General features: G+C 51.4%; 1 protein-coding gene across 1 annotated transcript in view; it reads left to right on the top strand.

The window, feature by feature from the left end:
- Positions 1 to 335: 335 nt before the first annotated feature.
- LOC123600828 (CXADR like membrane protein) overlaps positions 336 to 18,802 on the top strand; it is a 101,150-nt gene continuing 82,683 nt past the window's right edge. The window contains 2 exon segments of the mRNA XM_045483222.1: positions 336 to 553; positions 950 to 1,266. Of these exon segments, the coding sequence (XP_045339178.1) occupies positions 1,236 to 1,266 (31 nt within the window). The 5' untranslated portion in view covers positions 336 to 553; positions 950 to 1,235.

The following is an 18,802-nucleotide window of genomic DNA, read 5'->3' as shown; positions in this document are numbered from 1 at the left end:
CCGAGCACGGCCCCTACTGCCCTTTCCTCTAGTATCCTCTAGCCTCTGTGCTCCAGGGCCCTCTAGGGCAGACCTCTCCCTCCCTTAGGCCAGCTCCCACCTGTGCCACTGGCCGGCAGGCGGGTCCCTGGGGCCCAGGAGTGCGGCCCTGGCGAGGAGGGAATTGCACGCCTTCTGCCTTTTCTTTCTGGAAGGGAGTGATGCATACTTGGGCCAGAGCCACGTGCAGTGCTTCCTAATGGACCAGTTCCACTGAGGTCTGGACAGCCCACTCCCCGGGGGATCCGAGGATGGGCTGCTGTAAATACTGACAGCAGAAAGAGAGAGAGAGAGAGCGCGAGCGAATGCGAAAGGCCAGGGGAGGGCCAGGCGAAGGGTGGCTGGGGTTCCCAAGCAGGCAGGGAGCAGCCAGCGGAGGGCTGCCGGCCCGTCGCAGTCCCTTCCACGCCTAACCGTCCTTATGGTCAGCCTGCGCTTTCCTACGACGCAGCCAGACAGGGAGGGTCGAGCAGAGGAGAGAAGGAGCGAGGGAAGAAGGGAGAGGAGGGAGGAGGTGAGAGGGGAGCGGCCAGAAGAATGTAAATGGGCGAGAAAAGAAAGAGAGAGAGAGAGAGACGGTGGCGGGAGGGAGGGCAGATGAGGGAGAGAGTTGGAAGCACAGAGGGTGAGTGGGGGCGAGAAAACGAGATGCCAGGGAGAAGTGGAGAGAGGCACAAAGTGAGAACGGAGCCGGAGACGCGCGGCCAGGCCTCAGCCGATCCCCCGCGCGGGTCGGTGCGGCCCGGCCCCCTGCCCTCCCGGCCCCGGCGGCGGGCCCGGCTGCGCGAGGGCGGGCGCGGGGGGGGGGGGGGGCGAGGGAGGGGCTGCCGGTGGGAGGCGACCATGTGGTTCCAGCTCACTCTTTTCTCCCCCCCCTCTCTTTCTTCACTTCTTTTTTCTTTCCTAACAGGGAAAAGTGTTCCGCGGAGCGGTAGCGTCTTCCCGCCTGGCCCTGTCCTCCCCGACCCTGGTCCCCGCTCCCGTCCGGGCGCGAGCTGCCCCTCGGCGCCGGGGGGGTGGCGGGGGGCGCGGGGACCGGGCGCGGGGACGGCTCCCGCGCCGGCACATGGCTGCGGCCGCCCCGCGCGCACCCCGAGGCGCCGCGCCCGGCTCGCCCGAGGTCCGTCGGCTGCGCCCCGCCGGCCCGGAGCCCAGCAGCGGCTGAGCGGGGGAGCGCCCGCGCCCGGGGCGTCGGGATGAGCCTCCTCCTCCTCCTCCTCTGGCTAGGTGAGTGCTCGCGAGCGCGGGCCAGCTCCGCAAGGCCGTCCCCGCGGCCCCCGGGGAGCGCGGGCGCCCGGGTCCCCGCTCGCCGCGCGGGGTTGGGGGGCGGGGGCACACATCTGGCCGCGGAGACCCGCCCGGTCGGCCATCGCCAGCGGCTCGCACATCTGGGCCCGGGAGCGGGCTGGGGGCCGGGGGCGGAGGGCGGGGGGGGGGGCGCGTCTCCGGGGGGACTTTGGGCGTGAACCGTCTGATGCTGAGGGTTGGGGGGCGGGGAGGGCTGGTGGTCAGTTTCAGGAGTATCTGGGGAAGCGGGAGGATCGGAGGAGGGAGGAAGGTTTATTCAGGAATTTTTGTGCCAGGTTCCTGAGGGTGGGGGGAGCTTTTTTGTTTCAAACGGGCGCCTCGAGGGCTCAGATTAGAAACAGATGTGTGGAAGGGTGAGAGGAAGGGAGTGGAGGAAGAGACGGGGGAGGGTGGGGGGACGAAAAGGAGGAGAGGGAAAGGGGCAGAGCGCAGGCGGGACCAGGAACGGGAAAGTGAGGACGGAGGGAGAGAAGAGGGACAAGGGGACCGGGCTGGGAGCTGGAGAGAAAAGAGGAGAACGGGGGATAGGAAGCAGAGGAGGAAGACTGAGGGAGATTGAGCAACAGAGAGTCGGGAAGACAGAGGAAAATGGAGTGGGAAGAGAAGAACAGAGAGGAACAGGTTCTGGGGCAAAGAAGAGCTTTCCCGGTGTCCATCTGGATGTCACCCAGGCCGGGCTCCTGAAACCTCACAGGCCCTAAGGCGCAGACGCACTTGGGCTGGAAGCAGTCGGGTTTGCAGGACAGGGCAGGACAGTTCCCATCAAGGATGTGTGTGGGCAAGAGCGGACAGGAAGACCAGGAGTGTCTGAGGCGCCAGGGGCAGGCAGGAGCTGAGCTGAAGAAAAGTCGTGGTGTGCACCAGGGAAGGTGGGGGCTCCCTGGGGACAGGACAGAAAAGTTAGCCAGGGTTCAGGAAACCGAACCCAGCTGGGTTTGGTAGAGCGCGCACGGCCTGGGACACCGGACCTCCCTCCCGACAGAACGAGTCCTGACTTTGAGCTGAGCTAGCTGGGTGATCTCGAGCAACTTTACTCACTACCCAGGGCTTCGGTTTCCTTGGCTCCAAAACAAGCACATTAGATGGTTCCTAAATCCCCACGTAGCTCCGACGGCCCGAAACACCGGGAGGGCTACAGGGCCTGATGTCTAGAAATAGAAAAACCAAACCCAAATCGAAGTGAAGAGGCACAAAATAGCCACCCTGACTCAGATGGCTAGAGCTCTCTGTCTCTCTTTTGCTTTAGAAATTTTTTTTAATGTTTTTGTTTATTTTTGAGACAGAGACAGAGCATGAGCAGGGGAGGGGCAGAGAGAGAGGGAGACACAGAATCCAAAGAAGGCTCCGGGCTCTGAGCCGTCAGCACAGAGCCCGACGCGGGGCTCGAACTCATGGACTGAGATCATGACCTGAGCCGAAGTCAGACACTGCACGGACTGAGCCACCCAGGCGCCCCTCTCTTTTGTTTTTAAACGTACAAACCGAGGAGGCCACGTGCAGGCCTTTGGAGGCCAGCCTCGGGCCAATAATCGTCCAGGTTAGAGGAATAAAGAAGGTGGATTAGCCTAAACTATTGCTCAAGTAGGGCAGGTGGGGAACCACTGTGTTGTCCTTGATACTTGGCGAGTCTTGCAGTGCTGCTTCGGTGCACAGCTGGTGTATCTGGACGGCACCTTGGTCCCCTTTACTGGCCCCTAGCCCGAAGCTATGAATCACCAGATGTTCAGTAGACTCAAACTTCAGAGCTCCCTTATGAAAAGCAGCTGGAGTTCTTTAAGTACTTACCCCGCGTGCTTGAAATGCACCACCTTGTTAACTCATTTACCCTTCACACCAATCTTATTGGCTACCCGCTGTCATTATCCCCGTTTTAATGGAAATCAAGGTGTAAAGAGGTCAGAGAACTTGCTTGAGGCTGTAAGCTCGTAGTGAACCGGAGATGGGACTTGAATGTAGGTTGTTTGCCTCAAGAGATGGCTTGCTAAACCGCAGTGAGTACAGACTTCTTTCACGACAGAAGGACTTGAAGGTGTTGTTTGTAGCGAAATCCGGTTTCGTCCTCGTCATGAAGCCTGAGGTGTCAGAGCGAATCTGCCAGTGAGGGGTCTGGGGAAGGGAGACAAAACTAAGCTAAGCCTGTCTGAACACCTGCTCCATACCAGCACTGTTTGGGCACAGTTTACGGTGGAAAGTGAAAAGTGACTGTCCCACGTGGTCCGTTGAAATCAACTGGCTGGCCTCGATGATCGTCATCCTCTTGGTTCATGAGAAAGAGGAACTGATAAGACAAGCATCAAAAAGATGTCACTGATTCACTGTCCCCTCTTTACTGCATGCCTGTTACGTGTGGCCATTCCTCTGGCAAGAAAATGATCTGTTGGGTTGATACTTTCTTTCTCCTAGAAGCTGCTTCTCATGATTCCCTTGTTGGTTCTGTCTTTATAAAACTGGCACAAACGAAAGGCCAACGTAGAAGGGAAAAAATAGACTATAGACTTAGCATTCTGCACAACTGGATGTTTGCCATTCACACTATCCAGCTTTTGTCACACCTATGTTCTTGGTCAGACATACTCAGACTCCTGACATCCCAGTTCAAGAAAGATGAGCCAGTCACAGAGTTGATGAGCTGACAGGTCCGGACAAGGGACAAAGCAAGAGACCTGAGGTGATGCTGGTGATCCAGAGACCGGCCACTGAAGGGAAAAACACTGGAAGGGACCCCTCTATGCCAGACATTCCTGCATGGGTCAGAAGCCCCCAGGGAAGCACTCCTGTGGGCTGGATGAACCTCATTTGCTAAGTGGTTTTGAGCCATGGTATGCCTGGCACTCTAGCAAAGCCAGAAAGAAAACCCTCAGAGTTGCCTGAATCCTAAAATCATCTACCGGTCCCTTAAAGGAACAGTTCCAGGGCTGCTTATGATCACTGCCGGCGTGATTTCTGGCCTCTTTTCTCTAGAGAGTGCACAGTACTGAAGGGGAGTTGGGAGGGCTAAGAGTTCATAAGCTGAGCAAGGATGGACCGGTTGACTCTGGACCTGCCGGTGAGTGAAATCAAATGCCACACCCCTCTGATGTGAATGAACACGTAATGCTCTGAGCTTCATGGAGGAGATAAAAGGGATATTTCATGGCCTCCCCCAGCCCCAGCCCCTCCTCTGACTGCCTCCCTCCCCTGATGCTCAGTTTCTCTTTATTCCACCTTAAATTCTCACTTGGACTCCTGTAATGGCTGCCATATTGGTCTCCTGCCTGAACTCTTCTTCTCCACCCTACACACTGCTACCAGAGGGACCTCGTGAGGCAGCTGGTATAATGCAAAGAATTTGGACTTAGGAATCTGGCAAGCTCTCTGGGTTCTTGTTCTGACTCTCTTGTCCCTAAAACAGGGGTAAAGAGATCTTTAATTCAGAATTTCTATAATTCTATGATTTTACTCCCTTCGTCCATAAACCTTTGGAAGTCTCCATTGCTTATAACACTGAGTACCAACACCATTCTCATTCAAAGATTTTACACAATGTCATTCACAACTCCTCTCCTCCCACCCCAGGCAGCTCTACAGGGAATCTGGATTATTTCCTGTGCCTTACACAAGCCCCATGCTTCTTTCTGTTTCTATTCTTTTGGCCTATGAGAATCCCTCCACCAAAGATGCCCCCTTATTCTCCCCCTACCCCAGCAGATCAAAACCTTGTTCACCCTGCACATCTCACCCCCAATACCGCTTCCTCCATATGCCCTCCCATGATTTCCCCAACAGGATACACTTTCCTTCTTTTGAATCACAGTAGTCTGTCTGTGAGGCTGCTTGGCATGATAGTGATCCGGAGGCTTGTCTTTGCCCCCGGTGAGAGCGTAAGCTCCGTGCAGGCAGGTCAGCGTCTCCTTTATCCATGTACCACTTTCAGTACTTTGCGTAGACTAAAAGCTGTGGACCGTTTGTTAAGATAGTTGGATTTTTGGAACATTTAAGGTCAAGAGAGGTGAAAGATTGGAGGATTGTCACTCTGACTGGGGAATGACACAATTGTGAGGAGCCCAGTTTTAACTCAGCTTGCCTTTGTGCTTTCTTGTCCATTAATGCAAATGGGACTAGTACCACTTGAAAAAAAAAATATACACAGAATTGTGGAATTGCAGACCCCACTGAGAATCGGGTGAAACCCATGAAACCATTTCTTAGAAAAAGGCATATATACATTGAATTTTGCCTGTAACCTCTAGGGATTCATGGACGTCCTAATGGCCCTTCCTCGGGGGACCGAGTAAATCCTTGATCTAAACCTACTCCTTTTCTTATGGTGAGGAAGGAACCAAAGTTCAGAAAGACTCAGCTGAAGTCAAACAGCTAGCTTCATAGAAAGGCCAAGACTGGAGTCCTGATTCCATAATCTGTTCTGTCACACATTCTTGAAATAGAAAAGGTCTCTCCTTCCTTTTCAGCTCGTGTAGTTAAGCTCCAAGATCACAACTGTGCTTCAGTGAAATGTGCTACATGCTGATTAATTGGCATTGGTTTTTGTGTTGAGAAATTGCCTGAAAAATAGGGCAGATGTCGTAACATTCCAATTTAGCCATCATAAGTGGAAATCCTGGAAACTTCTGCAGTGCCTTGTAGAATGTCTGGTGTGTTCAGAAAAAGAGAATTATACCCATAGTCCCAAAGAGGGTGTGTGTGTGTGTGTGTGTGTGTGTGTGTGCGTGTGTGCGCGCGTGCGTGTGTGCGCGCGTGCGTGTGTTTACAAGGAATAGATTGGAAAACCAGTAGCTCTGGCGCCTTCATAATTTTGCCGGGTTATTCTGGGTGAATTCTACCACTTTGAACCTCAGTTTCTTCTTCTGTGATGTGAGATCATTAGACTAAGGTTATCTCTAAGTTTCTGTACATCGTTAACATTCTCTCTTTTTTTTTTTAATTCTGAGAATTTGCTGGCTGGTCTGAACGCGGTTGGGGTTTAGGAACACATAGGGGTTGGCATGCGTTTCTGATTTTTTTCACGCACTGTCCACTCATGGCAGTTGGTTGCATATGATTATAAATCCAGAAGGGCATTCTGCCTAATGCGAAGAGAGCAGAGACTTCACCATGGAAGTGCACTGTGGCACTGTTACGAGGGAGGGTAGATCATTCAAGGTCAGGATGGGTGGTTAGAATCCTATGCCCCAGAAGGTTAGTAACTGAAATACTCACCTAAATGACCTCATCCTAAGCAGAGTTACCTACAAAACAGCCCCCGGCGTGGACACCAGAGTAAACTTCTGCATAGAGGGTCTATTGTGTGAAACTATTTGCAAGCATTAAGCATTAAAAATAAGGTGTATTCACATATAATAAAGTGATCTATTAAGTATGTGGCTTAACGGGTTCCTTGCACGGCTTTGAACTTGTGGTTAGGTTTCGAGATATGAATTGTATATGATTAGGTTACTTGTAGTACCTGAGAGGATTATATGGGTAGGGCTATCGTGACAGTAGAATTCATGTCTAACAATCGTACAAGGTTGAGCAATTTACAAAGTTTATTAACATACTTTACCTCATCCCTAAATCACTCTTTGAGGGCAAATGTCATTATCATGCCATTTTACAGATAAATAAACTGAGGCTTAGAGAATTCAAGTAAGTTTCTCAAGCTTACCCTGTTAGTAAATAGTTGAGCCAGAATAGCAACCCAGCACTTCAGATTCCAAAGACCATTTGCTTTTCATTTACCAGGAGGGACAGAAATATTCTAGAATCAAGAATATATTACCAAGAAGCAGAGGCTTCATTTACAGGATGCCAGAGGATAAACCCTATGGTGGAAAATACAGTTAGGACATTTATCACTTACCCCCTTCCCCTATTCCATTCAAGTGGTTAATCTGGCTTGTGTGGGTTGGGTTAATATGACTATTGTTTATGATTTAGAATTCCTGTGTATGTCTCACATGGATTACTAGCTCTTCTGATTAAGCAGAAGACTCTTGTAGTTAGTTATCCAAGGTTATTCAAATTAATATCGAGGTAGTATTAGTGTTCAAGAGACCTTGCCCTGCTTCGGGGTCAGATTCGTGAACTATCGTCTTTAGCACACAGTCCTGTGGCTATGGGTGGCGAAGGTGTATGATTGGGTATGACTTGCCCTATATGTGGCTTTTCTAAAAATTTTTTTTTTCAACGTTTATTCATTTTTGGGACAGAGAGAGACAGAGCATGAACGGGGGAGGGGCAGAGAGAGAGGGAGACACAGAATCGGAAACAGGCTCCAGGCTCCGAGCCATCAGCCCAGAGCCCGACGCGGGGCTCGAACTCCCGGACCGCGAGATCGTGACCTGGCTGAAGTCGGACGCCCAACCGACTGCGCCACCCAGGCGCCCCTATATGTGGCTTTTCTAGTTAAATCCCTGTTTTCAGCAGTTTTGACTTCTTTGCCTCCCCTTCCAAAAAAGAATGCAGACTGTACCAAAAAACAAACAAACAAAAAATCTGGTTATCTGAACTTCCTAAGTATCTGGATTCCAGAAAAACAAAAGCTTATTTCCTTTGGCACCATCTAGATCACAATGGGAAGGAATGCTGAAATCAAACAACCTTTATTTTGTTAGTGACCGTCCGTTGGATCCCTGTGTGTCCAGCATCAGCCAGAGTCGGGGAGTGAGAAGACTGAAAGCGGCTTTGTTTCAGTAGAAGGCAGGGGAGAAGGCGGTCTCCCTCGCGCCCACGGGGAAGCGGGGAAGAGAAAATGGGCAACCATCTTCAGAATGGCTCCCCAGTCAGTGGGGGGATTTTGGAGGTTTTTCTGAAGTGACACAGTGAGGGAGGTAGAAGGGAGGCGCCTCGTGGATTCAGGTCCCGTAGTAGGCTCTCAGACCCCGGGATATGAGAAAGCCACGGTTTCTACCGCCTAAGAACTCAGGCCAGCGGGGGTGAAATAGGCATAAACGAGGAATTACCGATATATGAAAGCACTCTCGTCGAGGAAAGTACCAAGATTTCTAGGAGTCCCAAGGAGGAAAGGAACTTTATTATGAGCTGTCTTGTGGAAATAGGGTATTCCTTCTTGTGTAGGTCTTCAGGGACTGGGCCAGCTGTCCTTCTATCCTTCTCAGCACTAACACATCCTGAGGTTGGTGCTAAGTAGCTCGGGGGTGGGTGGGGGGTGTGATGGATCCTCCCCCCATCATCATCAGAAAGGATATTTAAGTGGTGTGTGTCCTTGGCATTCGGCCAGGTGCTTCCTGGAGGGATTGAACCTCCTGATGTCCTTGCCTATTGAAGATTATGGTCTCATCCTTCATCACAGCCTGCCAGCTCCCTAGCTACCTCTATTGCCTCATCCTTCGGGGGATGTTAGAAAAAAAAAAAAGAAAGAAAAAGAGAAAGAAATACATCGATGAATTTGGATCTCGTGATTAAGAGCAGAGGTCTGTTCACCCACGGCTGTAATTGGTATTTGTCCACACGGAAAGCACATAGGATCAAGCCAAGAAGGACTTTTTGTTCCAAGAGAAATCCATTGTATCGAGCAGAGACTCGGCCCCGTCATAGTCTTACTTTTCTGGTTGGAGGGCGGGGCAATCAGATCTCAGAGGGGGGGAAATTGCCTTGTGACTTCATTGTTTAAATTTAGGCTGGGCTTTGTCGGGATCGTTCAGACTGGGAGCAGTAAGCCTCTAACCCAGCCTCTGTCACTTCTCATTACTTCCAGTGACAGTTCCAATTATTTCCAATCACTCTTCAAGGGAAGAGCGGGGGAAGCATGGAAGGACCAGCAGTGCAGCGACTTCAGTAAGAGCCAGGGCCCCCGGCTCCTCAGACCCCAGCTTTGAAGCCCTGCTCGGCCACCTCCCCATCACGTGACCCTCACCTCTGCCCTTACTTTTCTCCCCGGCCACCGCACCTAGTGACGATGTCACAGGTTTGTAGCGACAGTTACCCGAGGTCGTGCATATAAAGAATCTCAGCGCCCTGCTTGGGACAAAGGAATCCAATGGCCGTGGTGATGACCGTGACTGTCCTTGCTGGGGGAGGGTCGGCCCATGGGGATTTGGCCGATGTGGGGATATTCTGCTTGAAGTCAGCTGACACCGGGCCGGCAGGGCCAGCCTGTGGAGCTCCGGCCACTGCTGCTCCTCCCCCATGCAGACAAGTCCCCAGATGTCCTCTGGGGAATGTCTCCCTGCTCCGGGACCCCAACAGGTGCACAGACCCCATCTGTGGCCCCGCCCCCCCCCCCCCCCCCCCCCCCCCCCCCCCCCCCCGCTAACTGTGTGCAGCCGCCCTGGGAGAGTAATGTTTGCGTCACGTAGCCCTGGGCAAGAGGTGCCCTTCCTTACCCCACCTGGCACCCTGTGTGCAGGTTGCTGAGACAGTAGCTCAGCGTGAAGCCCCTCTTTCCCCAGGCTCTGTCCTCGCCCCTACGTGCTCCCGAATGCCTGTGCCAATGTGGGCTGCCCCCGCCGGGCAGACACTGGGTGCCTCATTTCTGCATTCGCCGTCAGGTAGTGTTTTATTGAGCATCAACTACGTAGTAGGCATTGTGCTAGGGACTTCCCTATGAGTGGTTTCTTGGATCCTCCTAACAAGCTGTGAGGCAGATGTTATTATCCCCATTTTATTATTCTTATTTTTTAATGTTTAGTTTTTAGTTTGACAGAGAGAGTATGTGAGCAAGGGAGGGGCAGAAAGAGAGAGAGAAAGAGAAAAAGAGAGACTCCCAAGGAGGCTCCACACTGCCAGTACAGAGCCCGACACAGGGCTCGGATTCATGAGCCATGAGATCATGACCTGAGCTGAAATCAAGAGACAGACTCTTAACCGACTGGGCCACCCAGGTGCCCCCAGTATCCCATTTTACAGGTCAGCAAAGTGAGACAAGGGGTCAGGTGTTCTGTCGTAAGGACTGGAGCTGGGTTTGCCTCCTGCTTCAGCAATGATCCAGGGAAGACGGGAGTAAAGAGACAGGTGGGTAACCTCCGTGTAGTGACGCCCAGACGGGAGGCCGCTCGGGGACCAAGGTGTGCCTGGCCTTTGAGGATGTGGCCTCCGAAGGAAGTGTCAGCCCTTCGTTCACCCACTTTCCAGGCTGTCTTTTGTCCTGACCGGAATTAGACTGCAGCACGCCCAGCACCCACATTCAAGATGTGTTGAGTTATATTTCCTTTTTAAATTTGGGAGGACAGGAAAACCTCAAGGTGAGAAGGAAAATGTCTGTTTTTTCCACTGATCTGAACAACAGAGAGTGTGACAGCCCTCTCCACTGAACGGGGCTAAGCAGAGCGTCCCAGATTTCTGCAGACCTAGAATTCCCACTCCGAATGCATCCTTGGGCCAGGCAGGTAGGGTCTGGGTGTCCAGCCGAGGCCTGCTCTCCATCTGCTTCCCTCTGGTGGAGTTTCATCCCCCCAGGCTGCTGCGGCCAACGGCCAAGCGCAACAGGCTCCCGCCTTACCCTCTCTCCCCTCAAAGGAGAAGAGGCAGAAACGGGGCCACCTCTCCACAGCCACCCTCTCCGCTCCACTGCCTCTGCCTCCCTGTTCCCGGAGTCCTGCCGCTTCCCAGCCCTGAGGAATCCAGTCCCTCACACGCCTGCCACGTTAACCTGACCTTCTCCTCGCTCTTTGGTTCTGTCATTGGGCCCAGTATGCCCTGCTGTCACAGAAACACACAGAGAGAGATGAGATACACAGGGAGAGACAGAAACAGACACATGCACAGAGGCAGAGACACAGAGAGAGAGAGAGAGAGAGAGAGAGAGACAAAAAGAAAACAGAGTGGGGAGCCTGGGTGGCTTAGTCGGTTAAACCTCCAGCTCTTGATTTCAGCTCAGGTCATGATCTCACTGTTCATGGGCTCGAGCCCCGCGTTGGGCTCTGTGCTGACAGTTCAGAGCCTGGCGCCTGCTTTGGATTGTTTCCCTCTCCCTCTGCTCCTCCCCCACTGGTACGCTGTCTCTCTTAAAATAAACATTTAAAAATAAATAAATAGTTGAATAAAAGTATAATAATAAATAATAGTTGAATAGTTAAATAAAAAATAAATAAAAAGTTGATGAATATAAAGTATAAGCTTACAAAAATAAAAAGCTGATCTCTTCCTAGAGCATCTTTTTTTTTTTTTTTAAGTTTATTTATTTTGAGACAGAGGGGTCCGGGAGAGGGTGAGCAGGGGAGGGGCAGAGAGAGAGGGAGAGAGAATCCCAAGCTGGCTCGATAACTGTCAGCAGCAGAGCCCGATGCGGGGCTGGAACTCACGAACTGCGAAATCATGCCCCGAGCCAAAAATCAGGAGTCAGATGCTTCATCGACTGAGTCACCCAGGTGTCCCTTCCTAGAGTATCTTTAATGAGGATTCTTCATCATCAGAAAGACCCCGAGGAGGAAATGGTGATCTTAGGCACAAAACAGAAGATGATGGAAAGATTTCCAGATAGAGCAGCCCGTCCAGCATGCCTGGAAACCCTACCCCCCAGCAGGCCAACCACCGTTGGTCGGTCCTGGAACAGGACTACACCCTCTCTTTGTAAGGGGATGGTCAGGGCTGTGCAGAGAGCAGGTGCATAGGTGGGAAGTGGCCAGACACCCTGAAAACCCTCTGCTTTCCTCCCGGTGGTGGGGAGCCTATAGTCGTCAGCCCTTTTATACGTTGGGGACTTATTTTCCATGTTCCATGTACTGTAATAACTTGGGAAACCTGAGGCTTTCCCTTCGGGCGTAATCTGAACTTTTAGCCTCATTAGTGGAGAAGGCCAGCCCAGCCATGCTGACCGACTCATTCCCTGGCCCCCTGGGGGTGAATGGCTCGTCCTTGGGCACACGGAGTTAAAAGTCCTCTTTCTCTTCCTTTCTCCTCTGCCTTGGCGGATTTACCCTGCACCTCACTAACTAGCGCAGTGTCACCGAGGCAGGGCGAGCAGAAGAAACGCTCATCGGCCGACGAACACCGAAAACAGGGGTGGGATTTTAGCGATATTTTTACATTTTATTTTATTTTATTTCCAGGCTGAGTGCTTTTCTGCATACATTAGCGCTTCATGACAGCATGGTGAGGCAGGTAGTGGAAGCTTCCATTTTACAGAAGAGGGATCAGAGAGGTTAAGGGACGTCCCCCAGTTAGTAGCAGAGCCAGAACGAGAAGCCATTTCTCCTGGCCCCCGGATCATTGCTTGTGCCACTTCTCCACACGAGCTGGAGCCCCCTTAGGAGTGGCAGCAGCAGCATGCCACGGGCCTGAGCTGGCCTCTTCCCTGCCCCCACCCTGTCGTCTGTTGTCCCGGAAGCTCGCTGAGTGTGTGCTGAATGAAAGATCCTTGCCCGGTATGGCTGCTCTCCTCTCTGGGGAGGTTTGAGATCTCGTATGTGCGGTGACGGACCACGCTGATTTGCCCAGGATCGCGGGGTTTCTCAGGATGTGGACACACAGGATTTTCAGCGCTGAAACCACAACCGTCCCGGGAAAACCGTTCTGCTGGTCAACCATCTGGCTACTCAAAGTGTGGTCCTCACATCAGCAGCAGCAGTATCACAGGGAGCTGGTTAGACAGGCAGAATCTCAGGCCCCACTGAACCAGACGCTGCAAGGTCTGTGCGGGATCCCCACTGAACATAAGAAACATCTGAGAAATGGGGCGCCTGGGTGGCCCCGTCGGTTGAGCGTCCGACTTCGGCTCAGGTGATGATCTCGCGGCTCGTGAGTTCGAGCCCCGCGTCGGGCTCTGTGCTGACAGCTCGGAGCCTGGAGCCTGCTTCGGATTCTGTGTCTTCCTCTCTCTCTGCCCCTCCCCTGCTCATGCTCTGTCTCTCTCTGTCTCAAAAATAAATAAACGTTAAAAAAAAGAAAGAAAGAAGAAAGAAAGAAAGAAAAAGAAAGAAAGAAAAGAAACATCTGAGAAGCTACATAGAGCAGGATCTAAGACACCTTTGACAGGAGTTGGGGAAATGGCAGATTCGGACCTGAATTGTCTGACCTGGGAAAAGCTTGGCCATGACCTCAGCTGATGTGCGTTAGACACACAAGGCTTATAGGCTGAGGAAGAAAGAAGTCAGGGGTCCCATGTGTGACCCAACTGGGGTGCGTGCAAAGTGGGAGAGTGTCTTGATGCTGTCTCGGCATGACATGATCCAGGGTTCAGCTTCTCCGTCTGTGAAACGATGATGTTCTCATTAAGGCTCTGAAGTTCCTTGGACTCACCCTCCCTTTGACTCGGGAGAGGCTGGCACTGTCCGTAGTGAGCAGCCAATTACCCAGACTTCATGCAATGGTGGCAGCGGGCTAAGCTCCTCCCCCCCGGGGCCGGGGCCTCAAACACCTGAAATGAAAGCACAGGGGGCCACTTAACATACAACAGAGCTACGCGTGGCAAAGAGCAGACCCACCCTCGGTGGTCAGTTATTGAAGGAATAATGAGGCTGTAAAGCGGTATTCCGAACCCATGCCTTTTTTTCCCCCGTTTGGTGCCTGGCTCCTTGTCACAAGAGCTGAACCCAGCTTTGCAAACAAGAAGTGATTGAACCTGTACTCCGGGAGAGGACACGGTTGCCAGCTCCTGCTAGGTCCCAACAGCTTCTCTAGACCTTGGCTCTTCTCAAAGCAAACCGGGGTCAAAGCCTTGGTCCCAGGCCTTTCCGTGACGGTGCTGGCCCATTGTCTTCTGCTCATCTGCGGGCCCTGCAGCCTGACCGTCAAGACGTTAAAATCGCAGGCACCGGGCAAGGTAGGAAAAGACATTCGTATTTCTGGGCTGGCAGCGCGGCCTCGGACTAAAAGAAGCATAACCCACATTTGTCAACTTCCTCTCTCTTCCAAGTCACACGGCCAGTAGGGACTCTGAAATAAGGGCCGCCCCAGGGACAGAGTTGACAGGCAGGCGGGGAGATGAATGTGTTCATCCGTTCAGTGAGAGCGGTTTTGGGCAAAGCTGATTTCTGCCGTGATACTCGTCCCACCCTGACACCAAGAAATCAAACCGTCACCTCTGTGGTAATAAAGGGAGATGCCTGTGACCCAGGTCGGTCGGTTTTGTAACAGTTTCTTCTCGGCTCGTCGTTTTCCCTGGGATCTCGAAGGGCTTGGGTGTGGGTGGATTTTAAAAGAGGATAACCGATTTCCATCGTGAAGCAGCCCTCCGTGCTTGGTTCCGAGGGTAGAGAAGGACCCGTTCGTGACCCAAGACCCCACGCATCAAAGTCTGGTGGGGGGACCAGACCGGCCGAGGAGAAGGAAATGGTGAAAGATGTTGGACAGACTGTCATAAAATGCCCAAGTGTTTGGTACGGACAGGAAGTGGCTAGGAGTTTTGGGAAAGGGTAGTCATCGAGGTGCGAGGGCTTCCTTCAGCCAATGGTGGAACAGGAATGTGAGGTGACTACAGAATGACTTGAAGGCATTTCATCTGGGGCCAGGGAGGGGCAGGAAGCCAGAGAGGCAGAGCCCGGAGCAGAGGAAGAGAGGGGGAAAGGGCACGAGATGTGGGGCCAGAGACCATGTGAAATAGTTGTTCCATCTGACTCTAGAAATAACACTCATTCAGTTTACAGGCCCCTTTGGGGGCCTTCCTCAGACGGTGTTGAGAAGTGACCTTGGGCACCTCACTCTTTGGGCCTGGGTTTTCACCATGCAAGAGGGGAGATTTTAACAGAGAATTTCTAGATCCTTCTGGCTCTGCAGATGGAGGGCTCTGCGGTATTCCTTTGTGGGAGGCCAGAGCCCCAAGCCACTCCTGGGGTTCTCACCTGCCCCTCAGCTCCGCACCCCCAGGCTCCCTGCTGCTGCTCGGGCTGGGCCCCCACTGCTTTCCCTGGCACTGGAATGGACCCCACACAGTCTGATCCTGCCCAGGCTTCTGTCCCCAAGAGGCCAAAGTCCCTCCAGGCTCAAGGTCTTTGCATTGTTTTTCCCTCCCCCAGGAATGCTCTTTCCCCCTGATTTTTGCAAAGCTGGCTCCTTGCCTTCCAGGTTTCAGTGCAACTATTGCCTCAGTGAGGCCTTTTCCTGGGCTCCACCCACCCTCCCTGGTCTAACCAGAGTTCTACCTGCCCACGCTCACCTTACCCTGTTCTATTTTCTCCCTAATATTTATCACAGTCGGAAATACTCGTTTTCCCCCCATTCATGCACTTTTCTATTGTTCCTTGCTATGAGAGTCTGGACTTTGCCTGCGTCATTGACTTCTGTGTCCTCAGTGCTAAGAACAGTGCCTGGCAGAGAGCTAGAGGCTCAGTAAAGGTGTGACGAATAAACACGTGTGCTCTTTCCTGTGTGATATGCATAGCGACAGAGAAAGTTTATAGATGACAAAAGTCATTTATGGGTCCAATTATATGCAAAGATCATCATCCCCATGATTTCATTCCATCTCCACGGCCACTCTACTGAGTAGCTACCGCCAGGATCCCATTTTACGGAGGCGAACGTGGAACACTACAGAGGTTGAGCCCTTGCTGAAGACTGAAAAGCTGGTAAGGCATGAAGTTAGGATTTGGACCCAGGCAGTTTGACCACAGAGCTGATGCCATAAATTCAAGTACTACTCAAGTCCTCTAAGCCAGTGTTTCTCAGAGTTTAGGGTGCTTTTGAATCACCTGGGGATCTTGTTAAAATGCAACTCTGATTTGGTAGATCTGGGGCGGGAGACGGGGCTCAGATTCTGCTTCCACGTTCCCAGCCAGTGCTGCTGGTCTGTGGAAAATAACGCTCAGGGAGGAGAGGAGAGATGGAGGGAGAGAAACTGAGGCTTACAAGGTTAGGTGGCTTTCTTTAGATCATAGGGATAGTTAGTAGCAGAGCAGGGACTCCAGCCCAGTGTCCCTATTTCTAGCTCCAGGCCCTTCCAATGGCTCACAACCTCAGGGATTTGGAAGCATGCACGCATCTTTAAAGACTGTTTTTGATGGGGCACCTGGGTGGCTCAGTCGGTTAAGCGTCCGACTTCGGCTCAGGTCATGATCTCACGGTCTGTGAGTTCGAGCCCCGTGTCGGGCTCCGTGCTGACCGCTCAGAGCCTGGAGCCTGTTTCAAATTCTCTGTCTCCCTCTCCTTCTGACCCTCCCCCGTTTATGCTCTGTCTCTCTCTGTCTCAAAAATAAATAAACGTTAAAAAAAATTTTTTTAAATAAAAAAAAAATAAAGACTCTTTGCAGGAATATAGCCACCTGAATTAGAGATTGCAAAGATGATCCTGTGTCCTCCATTGGAGCAAACAACAGGAAGTCAGTACTTACAAATGCTTCCACTCTGAGACGGCTCTTACTACCAGGAAGGACATTCTACTCTGAGCTGGAGTCACCCTTCCTGGGAACTGCCCCCAGCCGAGGCTACAAAGATTAGTTGCCACAGTTGCCTTGCAAGTAAAGGACCCTCCATTAAAAAAAAAAATGCTCATTTATTTATTTTGAGAGGGGCGGGAGGGGCAGAGAGAGAGGGAGAGAGAGGATCCCAAGCAAGCTCTGCACTGTCAGCACAGAGCCTGACGCGAAGCTCGGACTCACGAACCGTGAGGTCATGACCCGAGCCAAAAGCAACAGCCGGACACTTACCCTACTGAGCCACCCGGGGTCCCAAGGATCCTCCACTTTATGATGGGTGCTGTGCTAGATATTTTCATATGTGTGTCACCTCAGGCCAATAACCACGCCTTGAAGTATGTAGTCTCAATCCCCATTTTACAAATACAGAAACTGAGGCTCGGAGGGAGGAGGTTAAGCAACTCGTCCCAAGATGCACAGCCAATAGGCTACACGGACAATGTCCTTTCTACCACAGTATCCCCACATATCTTCTTTCTGCCCCCAAAGCCCTGTGAATAAATGAGGGAAGTTGCTTTCATGTATGTCTCCCATCCTGCTCTTCTCTTTTGGAACCAAACCCTCCAGTTTCCTTGAACGGTTTCCCCTAGTTTTCATAATAGTCGGGCTCACCATCATTGACTGAAGCCATGAGATGTGCCAGGCACACAATATGTAGACTGAATTAATCTCCGTAGGAGCCCTAAGAGGTCTCCATGTTATAGATGGACGGAATGCTGAAACCCAGAGAAGTAACTTGTTCAGTGTCACTCAATTAGTAAGTGACGGCAAGCCAGGATTTGAGCGTGGGTCTCCTGGACTGTGAACATGAGGGAGAACGCTGGATGGAATGAGGACAGCGGGGATCCGAGTGGGAAATGACACAAATCTGGCTGCCCTCCCATTGTAACTTTCTGTATCGTGTTGGCATGCATGGCCTCCCCTACGGACAGACTTCGCACAAAACAGGGGAGCCTGATCTATGCAGGGGGGGTGGGGTCTTGAGTTATTGAAGGCATTGGCCTGGGGAGGTTATTTAACATCAATTCTAAGTACTTAAAAAAAAAACAGCATCAATGATGGCGATATAACCGAAATACAACATACCATGCATATTTAAAATGTATGGTTTATTATGTTTTGGCGTGGATGTATGTCCATGAAACTATTACCATAACCAAGATATTTATTTATTTATTTATTTATTTATTTATTTATTTATTTAATTTTGTGTATATGACCATTAAACTGCCACCATAATCAATATAATCAATATATATATATGTATGTATGTATATGACCATTAAACTGCCACCATAATACACACACACACACACACACACACACACACACACACACACACATTATTTTGAAAGAGAATCCCAAGCAAGCTCCACTCTGTCAGCACAGAGCCCAATGCGGGCTAAATCCCAGGAACCGTGAGATCATGACCTGGGCCGAAATCAAGAGTCAGATGCTCAACCGACTAAGCCACCCAAGTGCCCCCATAATCAAGATATTTTAAATATATGTCACAAATCCAAAAGGATAACAGCCCTAGTAATGAATTTTTGAGATTCTGATCATCACTGTGAGGGTGGGCAGGAGAAGGACCCAGGGAAGATGAAAACCCATCTCCAGTCCCTAGAAAGCCTTGGGGAAGGTGTTGACCCAGATGATCCTGATGGTGGGGTAGGACCCTTTAGCCTCTTAGATTTCCATGCTACCTTGTAGTTTTCTGATTTATTTTGATCTAGACTCACATGTGCAGCCCAGTTTGGCTTCTCCAGATTCCCATGTACTTTCCACTTGGGTTCAAGAATAAGTTAACCATCAAGTTCTTGGGGTTGAAGAATTCAGTAAAATGGAATCCAGTGGGGCTGGTCTTCCAGATAAAGCCTCAAATTTCAGGGTTCTCAATTCAGCAAGAATGAGATGACCCACCGGAATCTCCAAGAGGACACCCAGAAGACAGGAGCCACAGGCTCAGTGTCCACCTCCCATCTTCCCAGCCTATGTCCTTGTCTCCTGAACCCCCACCCCCAATACATACTGCATCAAAGGGAGCAAAATACCCTAAGTAGTGAGGATTCCCAGTGAAGGGCTCTGAATGGAAAGGGCTTACTCTAGAATGACTGAAATGGCCTGAATACCATCTTTATCTGAAGAGCGCTCTCATTCTCCCC

This window comes from Leopardus geoffroyi, chromosome D1 (genome assembly GCF_018350155.1).
Source record: "Leopardus geoffroyi isolate Oge1 chromosome D1, O.geoffroyi_Oge1_pat1.0, whole genome shotgun sequence".
In the NCBI taxonomy this organism is placed as follows: Eukaryota; Metazoa; Chordata; class Mammalia; order Carnivora; family Felidae; genus Leopardus; species Leopardus geoffroyi.
This window is presented reverse-complemented; position numbering and strand designations above follow the sequence as displayed.